The sequence below is a fragment of the Magnolia sinica genome, chromosome 13, assembly GCF_029962835.1.
Source record: "Magnolia sinica isolate HGM2019 chromosome 13, MsV1, whole genome shotgun sequence".
NCBI classification, from domain to species: domain Eukaryota; kingdom Viridiplantae; phylum Streptophyta; class Magnoliopsida; order Magnoliales; family Magnoliaceae; genus Magnolia; species Magnolia sinica.
The window spans coordinates 18,578,669-18,598,320 of NC_080585.1; the positions used below are offsets into that span (position 1 = coordinate 18,578,669).

General features: G+C 39.4%; 1 protein-coding gene across 1 annotated transcript; it reads right to left on the reverse strand.

Annotated features, from left to right (window-relative positions):
• Positions 1 to 1,269: 1,269 nt before the first annotated feature.
• On the reverse strand, positions 1,270 to 14,199 carry LOC131223066 (la protein 1-like). The gene is made up of 10 exons (XM_058218353.1): positions 14,051 to 14,199; positions 13,880 to 13,958; positions 11,656 to 11,805; positions 9,170 to 9,312; positions 6,204 to 6,352; positions 5,735 to 5,833; positions 4,882 to 5,578; positions 2,628 to 2,775; positions 1,910 to 1,988; positions 1,270 to 1,650 (listed from the first exon to the last, which is right to left on the reverse strand). The coding sequence occupies exons 1-10, from the start codon at positions 14,099 to 14,101 to the stop codon at positions 1,539 to 1,541; spliced, it is 1,707 nt and encodes a 568-aa protein (XP_058074336.1). The 5' UTR covers positions 14,102 to 14,199; the 3' UTR covers positions 1,270 to 1,538.
• Positions 14,200 to 19,652: the final 5,453 nt, after the last annotated feature.

The window sequence follows — 19,652 nt, forward strand, 5'->3', positions numbered from 1 at the left end:
TTGAGCTATGGATCAAGGTGTCGACCAGTTTTTACTATTACCACTGAATCCATACTGCCAATCGAACCCTATCATTCCTTTTTTCTTAAAAATAACGCCAGGGTGTTCCCTCTCCATTTTGAAGCGAGACTATTACCTTAGGATGGATGCAATCACCTGCATTGGGTAATCCCAAGGAAAATTGAGCTCCAAATTTTTGGCATTTACGTTTTTTTTTTTTTTACCATATTCTCTGCAATCAAAACCAAATTAAAAGTGAACATTTCCCACACGACCTTCTGCTGTTTGCCATTTCACTTTGGCCCAGCAATGTATAATACCTAGTAAACAATTGCATAATCGATATTGGATGTGGAGAAACGATCACATACAACCATAGCATGCTAAGCTGCAATGCAACACCATTTTGGATTCCAATAGACCATCATAATAGTGCAAAAGGTGGACCCATTGTGACAAATCACTGAAGACATTAGGCCAATCCTCTCATCAGGCGAACCACACCATCAAAATCAATGGCCAGCCAGTGATTTAACTAAAAATGCAGGCATTGACTGCCTCACCCTGATTTTCACCAGCCGATCTTCAGAACGGGATCCACCTCTTGCATGTCCTAAGCGTGATACTATGGCAAGAAAATTAGGGTACAATGGTAAGATTAGCAGGCTATGGTCGTATGTGATGATTCCTCCTTTGACATGCCTCCTTATATACCCTGCAATAAACATACATGAACACTAACCATAAGCTAATTCATAAATGCAAGTATCATACATTTGAACCTGGGCAAAAACTTCAATGCTCAGGCAGTGTGATGGATGATATGAAAGCACAAGGTTTTTTTTTTTTTTTTTGAACACACAAGTAATTCAAATTAAACTATCCAAAGTATGCGTCCCAGTTTGGACTCACACGAACCAAAAAATTAGGGTTATTTGATTCATGTGATGATTAGATTGGTGGACATTTATTGGATGGTAAAAATTGGAAAAAATCAAATCAAACGGTCCTTATTTCAACAAGTGTTTAGGAATCAGAGGTAAGGATTGTTCAAACAATTTGATTTTGTACTGTCATTCAGGAACAGTGGCTTCCACATAGTCAGTTTAATTTGAGCTAACATATGCCAGGTGTACAACTTAATGAGTGCTGCATATCAAGTGTCATACTCTGCCAGAAATAACTCCCCTTTCAATATTAGTATGCATCTAGATCCGCATGCATGCATGTGTATCTTGGCACTCACATACCCACCCATCCACCCACAAATAGCCAAAAACATCAAGTCGGTGAACCTCCATTATTGTTACAAGCTTAAATATCATATGTGAACTTTGGAAAATTAGGACAAAAAGAACAACCCCAGCAAAATTAATTAATTAATTAATTATTCTAGAGATGGCAAAACAGATTGATAGATGAAAACACATGAAATCCTTATGAGGAAAAGATAAATTTAATTCTCAAGAAAATTGCCTGAATAAACCACTCTACATGTGGTCAGGCTAGAACAGTCCCGATCAAAGCATCTCCGGAGTCTACGCTGCTGCTACTTTCTGAACTTTATTCGGTCGCTCTTCAGTGGAGTCTCTTTCTTTGGGGCGAGAATGCTTACGGTCAGAATGTTTTCCCCCTTTGTTGTTTTTACCCCTGCATCACATAGATTCTCTAAGCTTCTTCCTTTTTTCCCCAGTGATGTTGGGGTTATCTCGCGGACAGAATATGCAAGATATGCATGTCAGTGGTTCAAAATATCATGAAACCCAGAAAAGTAGACCAAGATGACTTAGATTCGGTGGAAATTGAAACAAGTCATCCCCAATGAGACATGCATATCTGGGTATGCCGTGTTCTGTAACCAATGTTTAGAACCATGGACGTAAGCGAATGTGAAGCATGTGTGACATACCTTCCTTTATGGCCTTTGTTTTCCCGGTTTTTTTCCTGGTTATTGCGAAGTAAGCTCCAATAGTCCCTTTCAGCATCACCTGACAATACCACGGATTAAAGGATATGTTTGTTAAACACCAGCTCATAGCTGCCAAAATACAAATCATAAAATATGACATGAGAAACCGAAATGGAGCAGAGATGGAAATGCCTTGCAGCATTTTCATGACTCCATATTATGTACCATACATGTGGCCCACATATGATGATCCAAACCAGGCATCCTGTGAACTCCCCCATTGAATGGTGCATGGCAAAAATTGGTTTGATTGGACTACATATTAAATATCCAGTAAATGGATCTTTTCTCATTGAATGGGAGCAGTGGCCCTTTTTTTAATTTTCATTTGCATGCCACCAATTAAAACACTAGGATCATCCAAACATTGTTATAATAGACTAAGACCCATTCACTGTAGGAAATACCAAATGTATGGTTCCAATCTCATTTATGTATGCCACAGTGCAGAAATGACATGGACGCATGAAAAAGACATGCCTCCACAAACACTCTCCTCCTGGACATGCTTACATGCACGTACACAATATTTATGTAGGAGCACAATATGTCCGTAAGAGTGATCAGGCACCTTTCACTCATGGTAATGTGGGCGCTCAAATGACGTAAAATGAGAGAGAGAGAGAGAGAGAGAGAGAGAGAGAGAGAGAGAGAGTACCAGTTACTGCTTCTAACAAGGCAATGTAACTCTTCACTTTCAAGCCACATTCCTCAGAAAGCACTGCTGCAGCACGAGCTTTTTGAGCAGCCTCTGGGTATTCAAAACGTATGTATCCAGATTCTTCTCCCATTCTGAAGTCAATATACTTCACATACATAGAACACATGCAAGTAGAAGATTATCAGGTTCCAGTACAGTATGCCAGAAATAAATAACAAATGAATCCATAGTTTCCAATAGCCCTCTCAAAAATGCATGTTTTAAAGGGATAAGATAAATAATAAAAAATAAATATGATGATGATGATGAGCATTTTTTGTTATAGAAACAAGAGCTGCGGCACGAGAGGAAGGGAGTCATTTGGGAGAGAAATCCATGCTAGCACTTTGGAAAGAGAAAGTATGCGCTGCGCAAGGCTTTTTGCAGGAAAAAATATAAGCCGTTCTGGTCTTTTTTGCAATTGCAAGTGATTATCTAAGCCATCCGACAGACACCAGCCACAAGTTCCTAAAATACCCTTTTAACTTTACTCCAAATGTCATACAGGCACAAAAATGTCCAAGACCAGGCATTATATATAGTAGAGACAGGTTAATTACAAAAGAATGCAAGTGACAAAAATCCATGGAATTTGGTTTACATATTGGAAAATCAGCATGAGGTGTTTCTGTTGATTCCAGAGTAACTTTTAATAGTCACCATTATCCAATTAGGAAGAATCGGAATTAGCTCTTTCACTCTGACACCAGCTCACAGACTCTAATGTTGAAGAAAGCTTTGGAGGATGAGAGAGAAGATGCAGGCCTTGGAGAATCTTGTTGAACATGCAAGTGTTGTCTATGATAGCTAGATATAGTCATATGAACAACAGAAGGACCCACAAACTATTCATTTCCCGAATTTTAAGACATGGTTACATCCAGGCACTTATTTCTTTACTGTTCGTTCGCCACAAAAATTTGGCATAATTTCCTTTTCGAGTTCCAGACTGGATGGGTCATGCCGAAATACTTGGATGATGCATTGTGGGCTTGGCATGGAGGTGGAGTGGGCCGATCTGGTAAAACTAGGTGGAGGATGACTTTAATGGCAGTGCTTTGGCTATTGAGGAATGCGTGCTGTTTTCGAAACGAAAGGGCAGAGGTGCTCGCCACCATTATTAAGATCAAATGGTTTATTTCTAGTTGGGTTGGCTCCTCTTTAGTCGCTTCGGCGGCGTTCGTCTTTTCCCTTGGGTCCCTTGTATTTTTTTTGCGCCTTGTGCGAGCTTCTAATAAATTGTGTTGTCTTTCAACACACACACACACACACACACACTCTCACTCACTCACTCACTCACTCACTCACTCACTCGCCACCATTATTAAGATCAAATGGTTTATTTCTAGTTGGGTTGGCTCCTCTTTAGTCGCTTAGGTGGTGTTCATCTTTTCCCTTGGGTCCCTTGTATTTTTTGTTGCCTTGTGTTGTCTTTCAAAAAACATGCACGCACGCACGCGCACACACACACACCGTAACATGCTAGCCATATGTAGCTTTATTAATCTGTGAGAAAAATTCTACCGCATGTGGCTATGCTAGAGTTTTAAATTAAATAATGTCTTTACAGAGAGAAATTTAATACGGTTATTAACACTTGGAGAGTCATTATTTTTATAGTGAGATGCTCTGCAATGTTTCTCTTACACTACAGGACGAGAGAGAGAGAGAGAGAGAGAGAGAGAGAGAGAGAGAGAGAGAGAGAAGGGGGGGAAAAGGTACAGAAAAGACAGCTATTGGTAGAGCAAAAATTAGAAACTTGATGCACAGGAAATGGTTAAACAGTATGCTACGCGTATTCACATCACATCCTGTACCAGCATAACAATCATGTCGAGAAACGTGACAATGAACAGAGCCTATTCGTTATTGGAGCCTTTCAGGCTACATGAAATTACAAGAAAGGCAAAGATAAAACAGCATCATCATCATCATCATCATCATCATCCAAGCCTTATGCCAATTAATTGGGGTTAGCCACATGAATCCTTTTGCACCATACAATTGAATGGAGGAAAAGAGTTCATGTAGCCAACCCCAATTAGCTGGAATGAGGATAGATGATGACGACGACAACGACTCAGATGCACAAAATATATACAAAGATGAAAAACAGACAAATCCTTCACAAAGACAAGAAATTATTTTTTGAAGGGACAAAAAACAGAATCAGAATAATTAATAAATAAAAATGTTGTGTTAGTCACAATACCTTTACACTTCCATATCTTTGGAAAACAAGCTTTAGATCCTCCCTTGACACAACTTCTTGAGCAACCGTACCTTTTCCTTCATACTCCTGGGTATCATTTTCAGCCTTTTCTTCACTCTCCTGGATGGCATCCCCTGCAGCCTTCTCTTCACTCTCCTGGATGGCATCCTCTGCAGCCTTCTCTTCACTCTCCTGGATGGCATCCCCTGCAGCCTTCTCTTCACTCTCCTGGATGGCATCCTCTGCAGCCTTCTCTTCACTCTCCTGGATGGCATCCTCCGCAGCCTTCTCTTCACTCTCCTGTGTAGCACCCTCTGCGGCCTTCTCTTCACTCTCCATGGCATCCTCTACAGCCTTCTCTTCACTCTCCTGCATGGCATCCTCCGCGACCTTCTTTTCACTCTCCTGGATGGCATGCTCTGCAGCCTTTTCTTTGCTGCCTTCTGCATGACTTTGAGCAAACTTTTCTTTGTTCTCTTGGTCAACACCATCCAAAGATTTTTCCTCACTATCTTTAACATTTTTTGAGGTGTTTTGGTCACTCCCCTCAGCAATATTTTCTGTAGACTCTGGGTCCTCTACTATCTTTCTAACAGGATCTGCATTTTCTTTCTCATCATGAGCACCATTGTGTTCTATAGATCCTCCTTTTGACATTTGCTTTAATTTAAATGCAACAATTAAGCCTTTTGGATAACTGTCACCATCACGAATCAAAACCCACCAAAAACCCAACACCACAAAAAGGGAAGTAATATCAGCAACCCAAAAGGCAAAGATGAATTATAAAGAAAAAGAATAATTTAAAAATAATAATAATAATAAATCACTGTAATATGCAAGAAGAGCCTACTTCTCATTCACGTGGGAACCTTTTTTATAGTTTCCTTCTATATGAGGGGACTGCTCAAATTCTTCAATCAACTTTTCCCTTTCTGAGTCAAAATCTTCCCTGCATTATAAAAGGTCAATACAAGAATTTGCATGGACACAAAATGATGGATAATAGACAGTTTCCAGAGATTAAATTGGATGAGGCTGAAAAGGAAATAAAAAGCGTGTTCTCCACATGAACACAAAACAAAAAGCTGCAGAGCATCATTTTCTGTCAGGTTTAGGTCTCGAAGTTCTAGCAAAATTTTAACCTTTCATTGGGGACAAATAAAACTTAAAACATGTCAAATTTTATTTCCATACAGTACAGAGAGCAAAAACCAATACTTCATCACTTCCACTACATAAATCCTCATTGTTCATCTCATTTAAACCAAGCTAACAAAAAATATGTTTTGTGCAAGTCACAGACAAGTGGCATAGCTTACTTGGGTTTTAGTTCTAACTCTGTGCCCGCATAAACTAAGCTTTGCTTCAAAACATTGTTGGCATCTTCCTCTGTCGAGAACTCAATCAGAGCAGTGCCACAAAAGCATTTTTTGTTGGCAACATGTCGAGGTAGCCTCACACTATTCACCTGCAAGATTTAAAAAATACAAACATAGGTGATCGGATAAAGAAGACACATAACACCTTAGCACAAACATTATGATGATTAATGTATGCAACTAAGAAAACTAATGGTCTAACCATAACTCACAAGGATAACGAAAATATGAGAACATGAAATTTTAACAAGTAGAAAATACTTGAGGGATCAGCCTACTCAGCTGACATATTTTAGCATTCATGGTCGCATCAACAGCAAAATTCTTGTTCATAAAACAGGTACTACTGTCTGCCCAATAAATATCCAGCAAGAGATTGATAAGAAGCCACTCTCAGAAAGTTGGTGTGGATCCGAAGGTTACTAAAAGTCTAAAACATAAAAAATGGTGGTTTTTTTTTTGGCTTTTAATATACCATCCATGCCTTCTCAAGAAGAAGGGAAATGGGTCACAAATGGGTTGATTGATGATGTGCATATATATATATATATATATATATATATATATATATATATATATATATATATATATATATATATATATTCCAAAAAGGGCATGAAAATCCCTCATATTGATAAAAATCTTGTTTCATGTAAATAATTTCCTTTAGGTTTTGTTTTTGGACCATAGCATAACTTTCTCAACAGGCAAACGAAAATTGCAAATACACCCGACAAACAAGAGTTAATTTCTTTTTCCTTTGCAATCTTTCTATTCAAGACAAACTCTGATACCGTGGCATAGTGTGATGGTTGATGTGCACTAAGAAATTGCAAATGTGCAACATCCCCACTAATTGCGCTGACAATCTCCACTAAGTCACTAACCCCTCACACGTGTCGCCTCTCTCCTCACCTCCTTTAGTGTTGAGAGAGACAATTGCACCACGTGTCACCTTCCCTTTCAACTTGCCACTGCCTACTTCCAAAGCATGTACTCCTATCATGGTCCCTTCTCCTCTACAATCGCCGCCTAGCCGAACGCATTTCGCCCTTCCAGCTCCCTTCCCCCACCAACCCCATGTCGGCCAATCATCTTTTCACATGACCTCCCCTCCCCTTTTGGTGGTCCACTGGAGCACCAAGCATCAACTCCTTCCTATGCAAGGGTTTCCCGCATAGCTTTTCACACCTTTTTGCTTTTGTAGAGAAGCCTTCTTCATATCTGCTTTTCTGTTGATTCTCTCCAGGCTAATGACCGATTCCTTAACCACTCTTACAGAAACTCTTTCTTCCCCAACTTCAACGGGGATTTTTTTTTTTCCAACATCGGGTCAAGTTTTTTCCATTTTATGCAGATTCTAGCATATCACTGCATTTCACACCCTTCGGATAGCGAATCGATCGCCACCACCTTCCCGATACCCAACCACACCTAAACAAATACTTCATGGATCCAAAACACAAGCAGAAGCTCCCAAATTTGAAATCGTGCTTCTTCCCATAACAGATTAGTCTTCCCACCTACTTATCTCCCAGACTATGTCATCCCTGAATAGATTACATGCGAGAATAAACCTGCCAATATTCACATGAGGACGGATAGAAATCTACATCATGGTATCACTCAGGTGTTTAATAATCTTGTCTTCTTCTACCACAATGCACTCCTGAGAAATCCATGCTCCCACCTCCTTCAAAGCTCCTAGACTGATGGATGCAACAAATCTCCAGTAAAAGGACTCTCACGCCTTCTCCAGCACCATCAAGTGAATCTAAACTTATGGACCTTCTTTTGTCAAATCTCTCCACACCCATTAATTCTTCTAGGCATGATTAGCTTCTAACTTCTTAGAATCCATGACATGCCTTTTATCCCATGACTTGCAATTCCGACAAACCACATCTCTAAATGATTTTCCTCCCTCAAGCCTCTTCTTTACCCTCTTCCTTGGAATAATGGTTTCTTTCACATCTCCATACTTCCCAAACGCCCTCCGGAAACGCAATTCGGACCATTCTTCTGAAAAATCCTTGATATATGTTTTCGGCTGCTCTTATAACTTTCGTCTCCTGGTCCCCCCTCTTCCACTCTTCCTTCATTTTCCTTTTCTTCCTTGTCGGAGTCCACTCCCCTTGTTCCATATCCCCCAAGCCAGTTCCCTCATTCGATGACCATTCGCAATTACCACTGCTCCCACCCTCAACAATCATTTTCCCTTTTTCTCGTTAAGCATCTCATCCTTTTTTTTCCTTTTTTCTCAATTTGTCTCCCTTCCTTCTCCTCTCTCTTGCTCCTCGTGCAATTTTGCTTCACTATTGCTTCCCCCTATTCCTCTACTCATCTTTGAATCCTTTTCTGCACATTTAGTCTATGTTCGGAATGAGAGAAAACTTCCCACAGACCTCTCGGTTTCTCCCAAGAGAACGCCCTCTCGATCCGGCAGTCAACCGCCCCCATGAACAACATCGTTCTCTCTCCATAGCCCATCTTTGTTTTTTCTTCTTTTGTTAGCTTACAGGTTATCTCTTCAGCAGGCAACAACAATATGTCAAGATGTACTGTAGCAAATCTTTAGGAGATGCATTAGACTACCAAAACGAGGTAGTTATGAGTGCATTTTTCTCTTATGGTGAAAGAGTATTCACTAGGGACAAAATAGGACTTTAATGTGATTAGTTGGAAAATGAGTTTCTAATAAGAGTATAAGAGATTTAAGTCCATTTTTTGGAAACTATTTATAAAATTACATCTGTTTTGGTAATTATCCCAAAAATAGTTTGTTTGGAGCCAATTGTAATGGTAATTATCCCAAAATAGTTCGTTTGAGAAATTATAATTTCATGAGAAATGAAAATGAACCATGTTCTCAAGATAGATCAATCTAGAAAACTAGCACCACATACCTTCCCATATTGACTAAAGAAGGATTCCACATCTTCAAGCTTTGAAGTGTACTCTAAAGGCGATGCAGCAATCGTTCTAATGTCTACTTGTTCCATAACCTCTTCCGGCTTTAACATTTCAGTAGTCCTGCCAACCCTCTTCCCTGAAAAACCAAAAACCCAAGACCAAAAAGAATGAAATTAAGGGAACAAAACAAAATATCCAAACAAGAAGGTAAAGAGAGTTATCAGGTATGAATTCATGCTAGAATCTCTTTGTAGACAACCCAAATGCAAAATTGCGGGAATATGGCCAAACATACAGGGATTTTGACAACCATTTCTAATCATCAATCGAGCAACCAAAATGGTCAGCAACATAAAGGATTTTTTTTTTACTCTTCAACGAAAAATGAGAACTATTTTTAGTTGGTGCTAAAATGGATTTTTTTTATTCTTAGAGAGAGAGCAACAATTTTATTTGAAAAGCACCAAAGCGCAAAAAAAAAAAGAAGCTAAAACAGCCCAAACTCTACAATTCAAAAAAGAGGAGAGACACCGAAAGAAAGCAAAACACACCTAACCCTTCGAAAAAAGCGAGAGATTGGCCGGGTTAATCGCCTTTATATAAAAAGCCCAACTCCTTAAATTACAAGTAATCTCTGTTATCGGCTCACACTAAGAACAACTCCTATTACAAAAACAACTCCTATTTCGCTCTCCCCAAATCAACCACCAAATTGCAAGCAAAATCAATCTCCAAATTCCTTTCCCCGATTTTCCCATTCCTCCCCTGTGCCAGGCCCACAACAAATCTTGTGTCATCTTTGGCATAACCCAATCAAAGTGGAGGGACTGAATGAAGTGATCCCAAATTGAGCGCAAACGCACAATGAATGAATAAGTGGTCTATTGATTCAGCATCGACCATACACACCAAGCAGATATTAGGAAGGACCAAAGATCTTTGCAAATTATCCATCGTAAGCACTTTCTTCCTTCCCACAAACCAAGCGAACGCCACAACCCAAGGAGCAGCACCATAAGACCATAAGTGGGAAGGGAAAAGGTGGGGTTGAGAGGGATTGGATATAAACTCAAAGAATAATCAAACTGAGAAACGGCCCGAAGGGTGAGCTTTCCTTAGCACAGCTGACCCCAAATTGATTGAACACCATATTGAACAACATAAAAAACAAATTGATAATTCAGCTAAAAATGGGTTTCTTATTATTATTTTACTTTGTAATCAGCCATCATTAGCTGACCCCAAATAGCTGGTACAGAGCAGTGATGCAAAATTCTGCAAAGTTGCCAAACATTCAGGGATTTCCGCTAGCCATTTCTAATAACCAATTAGAGTGGCCGAAAAAAAAAAAAAAATCAGCTACATGTATTATGATGGGAAATCCACAAAACAAAGATCATATTCTTGCGGCCTAGAAACATAACAAACAAACAAACAAACCAAAAAAAAAACACCCACCACAAGTTTCAACGATGCTGAGAAAAATGAATTAATAGTTCACCTGCACCAAAATAGTTTTTTTTGAATGTTGTAATCAGCCACCACACCAACTAGTGGCACAAGGCTTACATGATGATGATTGTAATCAGACACCAGCTGTTGAACCCAAATAGCTAAGACAAGGATATGATGATGACGACGACGATGACAATGACGGTGATTTAGTGTCAACTACTGGGATTATATCCTTTGAGGAAGTATAAATCCCTCAGCTAAGTTAACCATGTTTTATTCCAGTCCGGCATTCAATGTAGGTGGGGTCACCTACTGGCAATCCTAACGTTCATCTGGTTGGACCCACTTTGGATGGGTGATGTTTGCAACGAACTCACCCTCTGACAATGTCATCCATCCGATTGTCACCCTCTGACAATGTCATCCATCCGATTGTTGGCTAATGTTGGAGGGAAAAAAAGGATTGACAGCTCAAATGCAACAGGAAAAGACGACCAATTGATGGGCAAGATTGTTTAATAGAGAAGATTTTCAGCCCATCAACCAACTACGAACAATCTGGATCAAATAAAGTTTGACCCCACTTGTATAAAATACTGGCTTGATAGAAACACCAACTTTGAACCAAAAATGTACGAAACCTCACAATGCCAAATGAAAAAATATAACAAAATAAACGCAAAAATAAAGTAAAAAGAAGCAAAGAAAGAACCACTCTTCAGATCTTCATCAACATCATCCTATTAGCCTTTCTCCCAGTAATTTGTGGTTGGCTTTTCAGGGGTATCATGGACTAGGCTAAAACTATCATGTATGATAAACAGATCAGTTTCAGACCAACCACTCTCGTCAGATATATAAAGAAAATGAGTTTTTTAAACTGATTTAATCCTCAATAGGAGAAAGAAAAAGAATTCGGCTGCATGACAATCAGCTTAAAAATGAAAAAGAAAAAGAAATCATCTGCAATTGAGATAATTTTTCTAATGCTTCATTTAAAAAAGATTAATAAAATGGTACCCACCATCTTCAGATATTTTGAGGAACTGAGACTTTCTCAGTGTTTCAGCAACTGATGATACCGTCTCATCTGACACTTCTTCCTGTTTAATGGTTCCCAAGCCAAGATGGCTTCTCATCCGAGCAAACGAACATATCAAAGCCAAACTAACCACTGAACTTACAGTCAAGGACAAGACACAGCAAAAGCATGCTATAGTTCAGAGGTATTGATCCTTTGAAGGGAAAAAAAAACATTACAAAAACCTACCATCTTTAACCTAATTTGCAAGTATCGATCAGTTCCTCCAAAGCATCTACAGAAACCTACTCCTCCCGACCCCCAAAGTCTTGAAATTTCATTTTCCGCTCATCCCACTCTTTCCTCCAAAATCTTATATATCTGCATTAACGCTGCAGGAACCATCTCATCCTTTGAAGACAAGTTTGGAATGCCCAAATCCCCATAGGGTCAAAGCCTTTGCATGGGTAGCAATGGCAAACAAGATACTGACACTTGATAATCTGAAGAAGCAGAAGTTGGCATTACCAAATACATGCATCATGTACAAGGAAAGTGAAGAATCAGTTGATCACCTATTTTTCCACTAATTGGTGGAAGGGGCGATACAATCTTACTTCCTATTGCGTTTTGGGATTGCATGGTGCTTTAATGCAGCCATTGAGAATGCAGTGGAAGGGTGATTGGGTGGCCCATTCAAGAATCATAACAAGACACTATGGAAGATGTCCATATTCGCAATCCTATGGGGTATGTGAAAGGAGAGAGATTCAAGGATATTCAAAGATCTCGCTTTGTTGGTGGAAGTTATAAAAAGAATGATCTCCACATGATCATCAATTGGGCGCTGGTGAGGCAAGAGTTCCTGGGATGCTCAAGGACAGAAATACATCAGAACTGGGAGAATCCGAAATGATTCACGTTATTGGAGGGAAGGATGGTTTTTACTTGCTCTTTGTCATTTTTGTTTTTGTTTTTCCTTCTTTTTAGGCTGGCCCATATCTAAGTGGTGAAAAGGGTAACTTTTGGTCTTCTTTGGAGGGCCTAAAACCATTTATTTTATTTTATTTTCTGTTTTTAGTGTTATTAATAAAATCATCATTTCTCAGGAAAAAAAATCCAGTATACAGCAATCAATACAGACTGTTTAAATCATAGGCCACATTGTGGATGGAAGCAGCTGCTCTTACAATCATATCTGACCAATTAGTGGCCATAAAATCGGCAATTAAAATAAATGCTTGTTGGTCCAAATTCAACAGGAAAAATGAGATGGCTGAGATAAGTGAGATTTTATAGATCCCATGTGTCAGGCGATATGGATTAACACACATCCATGCCATCTATCCAGTAGACGGATCTTCTGTTAAACTTTAGAAACTGTAAAATAGTCAGTAAAGACGTGTTACAGAATGCTCGGGCCAAGAGTTGCACAGTTGGCTCAGGTTTTCAGTTGGTACATGCAGAACAATGGTCCCGTGATCCAAATCGTTGATACAATGGCCCTCTCCATGAATAGCCTATGCACCAAAAAAAAAAAAAACCAAATTTGAAGTTCCTAACTCTGGAATATTCTGCCCTTTATTTGTTGCGTGTTTATTGATGTGTTTTCTCTCGCAACTGACTATTTTTCCAGCCACCAATTAAAGGATTAGGATTTTTTTTATCAAGGAGATTCTTTGGGAATCCACCATCCAACGGCAGGTTCCACAACATCAATAATTTTGAATAATTCAGTCACTGAATGACTATCCGCCCAGTGGATAACTTCTAACCTATTAAGTGAATGCGACATCCAGCCCTTCCAATCGGTTGTCCCCACCATGAGGATTACCTAGTGCAAAAATCCGCCCCATCTACTTACTAGGTGGGCCAAACCATAGAAAAGGATGTACAGCCATTGATAAATAGCAAAATACACGTGTGGTCCACTCAATGAGTGGATGTAACTGATATTTGCATACCGCAATCCTCGTGGTGATCCCAACTTACTGGACGAATTGGATGTCGCACACATGAAAGGTTGGAAGTCATTCACTACGTGGAGCTAAAACTTGTGGTCCAACAGGTTGGACCTGAGACCTTCTCTTTATAAAAATACTTACAAAAGAAGTAAATTCTTTAGAAATAAACCCTCTCTTTGTAAAAAAATACTTACAAAAGAAGTAAATTTTTTAGAATATTTCTAAAGAACAACAACAGAAAAGATCGATTTTGATAAGGATACATCCGTCATCGCTCTGTTGTATGGATTTCTGGAGGAAATTGTCGCGAGGGAGATTGCTATCGCTGAAATAGAACTCGACCTGAAATTAACAGAAAAGGTGCTGATTTTTCCATCTATTCAGAAGCAGAGAAGACGAGAAGAGAGGGGTGAGGGAAAGATCGAATCTTTTACCTGTCTGATAACGTTCTTCGCTTTTTCTTCGTCCAGTGCAGCGATGGCCATTGATGTATAGTCGAGGGAGCTCGGGAACAGTTGCAGAGAGAGAGAGAGGGAGAGAGAGAGAAGGGTTTAGGGTTTTTTTTAGCTGTTTTTAAGGAGTGGGGAAACTGGGTTCGTTTCCGAAGATATAAATAGCCTGACACAAGTAGGAGAATTCTCTTCCCGCCGTACAACTCGCACGCTTTCCTTTCATGCTTACACGTGCGACAACTCCTACTGTTGCGAGGCTCGCGTGCGACCGAGGAAGACTTGGATTCGATCGCAGACGCGGAATGCCAGCGGACGCTTTGAGCTACCGGACGGTGCTATTTGGGCCCCACCATGATGTATGTGTTTAATCCACGCCGTCCATCCATTTTTTAATATGTTTTTATGGCATGAACCTAAAAAAGACGCATATGAAAACCTCATGTGGAACACACCATGAGGCTTCGTTTGGCACCATGGGTTCCAAATACCCAAATTGGAAATTTCCTGAATTTAAGATTGCCTGAATTCAGAATCCCCATGTAATTCAAAGAGAAATAGGCACTTAAATTAAAATATATTTATAAGAGTTTAAATTTAATTATTAAATCAACTTTAATATTCTTTAATTATGATAGATATGTGATGTTTGATCCCGTGAGTGTAATAAGCTCGTTGAAATATATATTTTAGCTGAAAATAGTAAAATTCAAAATATTTGAGTAGCTAACCAATGAGTTTTAATCGTTGATTTATATGGAGAATATTTAGACTACTCAAATCATTCTATTAAAGTAATTTTAGTGAGGCAGTTTATAACATGATTGTTTTGAAATATCATCAGTTGGCCACATGCTCAATGTATTAATGGCCTAATGGCACATGTTATGCATACCACTCATCTACTTTTAAGTAGGAGCGAAAAAAGGAGAAGAAACTTCTCACGGCGGCAAAAGTTTTGGATGAGACTATATCTATGTTTGCCCTTAATTAAGTCTACCTTGCGGGTTTGATAGCAAATAAACTTGACAGTGAGCCTTAGAGGTTTTTAACAATGGCCATTTGATCTCCATTTCTTTCTTGTGATGTGATCCACTTGAGATTTGAATATCTTATTTTTGGATTCATATTGCAAAATTGAAAAAAATATATTGATAAGTGAGAAAACACATGCGTTATGATGAAGCCTGCATAGGCAAATTCAAATCCAAATCTTATTTGGACCACACTACAAAAAATGGTCGCGAAGGAACACAACATTAAAAACTTCTTTGGGCTACGGAAGTTTTGAATGAAGCTTATACTAAGTGTTTTTCAATGATTTAGAAAAATAAGCCGACTGCATGAATGAAACACATACATCATCTTAAGGCCTGTAGAGAACTGTCTACTACCCTCGTCGCTGACGGTTATGTCAGTAGACAATCGGCCTCCTTGGCTAGTGGTGACCCCACAAGGGAAGGAGGGGGACAATACCATAATAAACAGTGGTGATTGACCATTAATGGGCCACAAAAGTTTTGGATCGAGCTGATATTTTTTTTCTCCTTTCATTTAGGTTTATGTGACCTTATCAAGGTTGGATGGCAAATAAACATTATAGTGGGCCTTTTGAAATTTTTTTATGGTAGGGCATTTAATCACCATTATTTCTTATGGTATGGTCCACCTGTCTTGGTGAGGCTGGTGCGCACCTAATCTACTCTCTTAGGGACCCACCTAGCTGCCTTGGAAAAGCTTTGTGGACCCCACACATCATTCATCCATTTTGAAAACTCATTTCAGAGCATGAACCCAAAAGTAATGCATATCCAAATCTCAAGTGGACCACGCTTCAAGAAACAGTGATGATTGCACGCCTACCATTCAGAACTTTCTAGGGCCCACTATAATGTTTATTTCCATCCAACATGTACATCACTTACAATTGGAAGAAGTGAAAATATTAGCTCGACCCAAAACTTTTGTGGCCCTCAATAAGCTTTTAATGGTGGCATTTAATCACCGTTGTTTCTTATGGTGTAGTCCATTAAGATTTGGATCTACTTCATTTTTAGATTCATGCCTAGAATGAGCTATTACTGTGAATAAAAAACATTCATCATGGTGGGACACACAGCTTTTTTCGGATGGCAATACTTATTACGAAATTCTCTCTGTCTTACACAATGCGTAAGCCGGAAACGGATTGCGTCCCACACCGCTTGTACGTAACTTGGTCCATACAAGGGAGGTGTCGGGCCTACTTTGATGTATGGTTTTATCCATGCAGTTTATTTATTTTTTCAGCCCATTTTAGGAAAAAAAGCTAAAAAATGAGACAGATCCAAGGTTCAAGTGGACCACACCATAAAAAATTATGGTGATAATACACACCATTGAAACCGTCTTAGGCCCACGGTTTGTTTACTACCTAATTTGTTAATCGCCACGTAGACCTGAATGACTGGAATTTGTTAATAGTCACATAGACCTGAATAACTGGAAAACACATATATCAGCTTGTTCCAAAACTTCTGCTACTCCCAGGGAGTTTTTAATGGTGGGCGTTCATTTCCCAGTGTGTGGTCCAACTGAGTGTTGGATCTGACTCATTTTTAGGATCATCTATTGAAATGATTTGGAAAAATAGATGGACAGCAGGGATAAAACCCACTTATCATGTTAGACCCCACAGAACCGCTGCATGACCCGTCCATCCATGCGAGGCACAATCCGCGGGACCAGATGCAAAAGCTGCAGGAAGTGCCTGCGCTAGAAACCACGGTAGGGCCACCATGGTGTATGTGAGAAATCCACCCCGTTCATCCGTTTTTTGAGATAATTTTAGGACATGAAGCCAAATTTAAGCTGGATTAAAGACTCAAGTGGGCTGAAAACGTGAGAATTGAACGTCCATAGTTGAAATATTCATGGGGGCACTAAAGTTTTAAATCATGGTAATATTTGTGTTTTCAGTTCATTTCAGTATGAATGATGCTATGAACCGTATGGATGCAATTTTATTACCCACCTTTTCTTCGCAGCCAACTTGAGTCTTGGATCGTTATCATTTTTGGTCTCAAGTCCTAAAATGAGCTCACATAAGGGATGGACAGGGTAGATTTCTCAAAAGCATTAGTGTGGGCCCCACCTAGGTTTTAAGCGCAGAAACTTACTCGGAAAGGTTTTCGCAGGAAATCCGAGTCCCAATCAGCTTCTGCTTTAAGACAGATATCGGATTGCGTACTGAGTTATTCACTACCCTCTTACGTACTGATTAAACTCTATTGGGCCCACTGGGAATGTATGTGGTTTATCCACACCGTCCATCCGTTTTTCCATATCATTTAAGGAATTGAGACTAAAATTTAAGCATATGCAAAGCTCAAGTGAACCACATAACACATGGAACAGTGGGAATAATGATTTCCACTGTTGAAGCCTTTCTAGGCCCCATCCAACCTGTTCATAAGATCAAAAAAATATGGATGAAGGGATAACACAAATATAAGCTTGATCCAAAACTTCCGTGGCCCTCAAGAATTTTTCAATGGTAGAATTTCAATTCACTAAGTTTACCGTCGTGTGGTCCATTTGAGCTTTGGATATGCTTAATTTTTGGACTCAATTCCTAAAATTATCTGGTAAAATGGATGGAAGGAGTATAAAATATATAAATCATGGTGGATCCCACAGAATTTACTAGTTACTACGCAATCCGCCTCCAAGACGGAAACGGATTGGCTACTCCCCTGACACCAGCCAATGGATGGAGGTCAGTGTTCTGTGGGCCACACCATGATATATGTGTTTTATCCATGTTGTCCATTTATTTTTATAGATCATTTTACGGTATGAGACCAAAAATTAGGTATATCCTAATCTCAAATGCATCACATTACAGAAACAGTGTTGAATGACCGTTGACCATTAAAAACATTTTGGGGTCATAGAAGTTTTGGATCAAGCTGATTTTTGTTTTTTCCCTTAATCTGGACTGTATGACCTAATCAACAGATTGGACTTCAAATAAACAGTACAGTGGGCCTTAGGAGGATTTTAATGGTGGATATCCAATCACTATTGTTTTCATGTGGTGTGGTCCAACTGAGATTTATTTCCCTCTCATTTTTGGGATCAAGCCTAAAATGATCGGTAAAAATGGATGAACGGAATGGATGAACACACATACATTATGGTGGGGCCCATAGAGCACCGACCACCAGCCACGGGGCTGGTGGCAGGGGGAGGGGACGCGGATTTCCTGCGAAAGCCTTTCGTAGTAAGTTCCTGCGCTGGGAAATTAGGTGGGGCCCACTGTGATGTTTGTAAGAAATCCTTCATGTCCATCCATTTTGTGAGTTCATTTTAGGACATCTTACCAAAAATGAACCATATCCAAAGCTCAAGTGAGCCGAAAATGTGATAATTAAACGTCCACAGTTGAAATATTTGTGGGGCCACAGAAGTTTTGATTCATGCTAATATTTTTGTTTTCAGTTCATCCCAACAGGAATGACGTTATTAACGGTATTGATGGAATCTAAACATCACTGTTGAACCCAGGAAGGTTTCAGCGGTAGAAATTTTCCTAACCACATTTTCCTTTAGTACGGCTCACTCAAGCTTTGGATACCGTTCATTTTTGACATCATATCCTAAAATGAACTCACAAAACGGATGGACGGGGAGGATTTCTCACAAACATCACAGTGGGCCCCACCTAAGCTCCCAGCGTAGGAACTTCCTGCGGAGGGCTTTCGCAGGAAATCCGCGTCACAAACAGGAGTAGCCAATCCGTTTCCTTCCAAGACACGGATAGGCGGATAGCCGTGTTGGAGGAAGTTCCTGCGGTCAGAAGCTAAGTGGGCCCACAGTTTTATAAGAAATCCACCCTTCCATCAGGCTTGCCAGCTCCGGATTCAAAACTCAAGAATGCTGCGAGACGAAAAAAAAAAAGAGAAGCAGGGAAATGACTACAGTTGAAGCCTCATTGAAGTCGACTGTGATATTTATATGCCATCCAAACGGTTCATAAGGTCATTTATACTTGAATAAACTGAAAACACTTACTTTTTATAAAATAGGGCTATCATCACCTCTCTATTTTCCAACAAATGTGCAAAAATATAGACCATGATAAGTTAGAAACACGACTCACAAACAGCTATTTATCCCTGATATCCTAACTGGTTCAAACAGCATTAAAAAAACAGCCTACATTCATGACCAATTACTTTTCAGGAAATACAACACATACTACGAATGAGCTCCACATGGCCCAGCCCACAAAAACAAGCTGGTTGGATCATCCAAATGACAGAATTTGAGCATTGGAAGTGGACCTCTAATCAACTTTTTCTAATGTCCGTTTTATTGGGATGCAGCAGTTAGAATCATACCACTCTGATATTCTGCAGTATTCATAGTTAAAGAAGAGGCTTTACTGTTAATCTCACCCTACAAAAACTATTTTTGATAGGGGAATTTATATTTGCACTGTCTAATGTGGATACCTGCAACATCACAAATACATATCTACTATACATAATTCAAGTAGCTTTAAGACAAGCTGAGAATTTTAAATATTCAAAAGACATAAAAG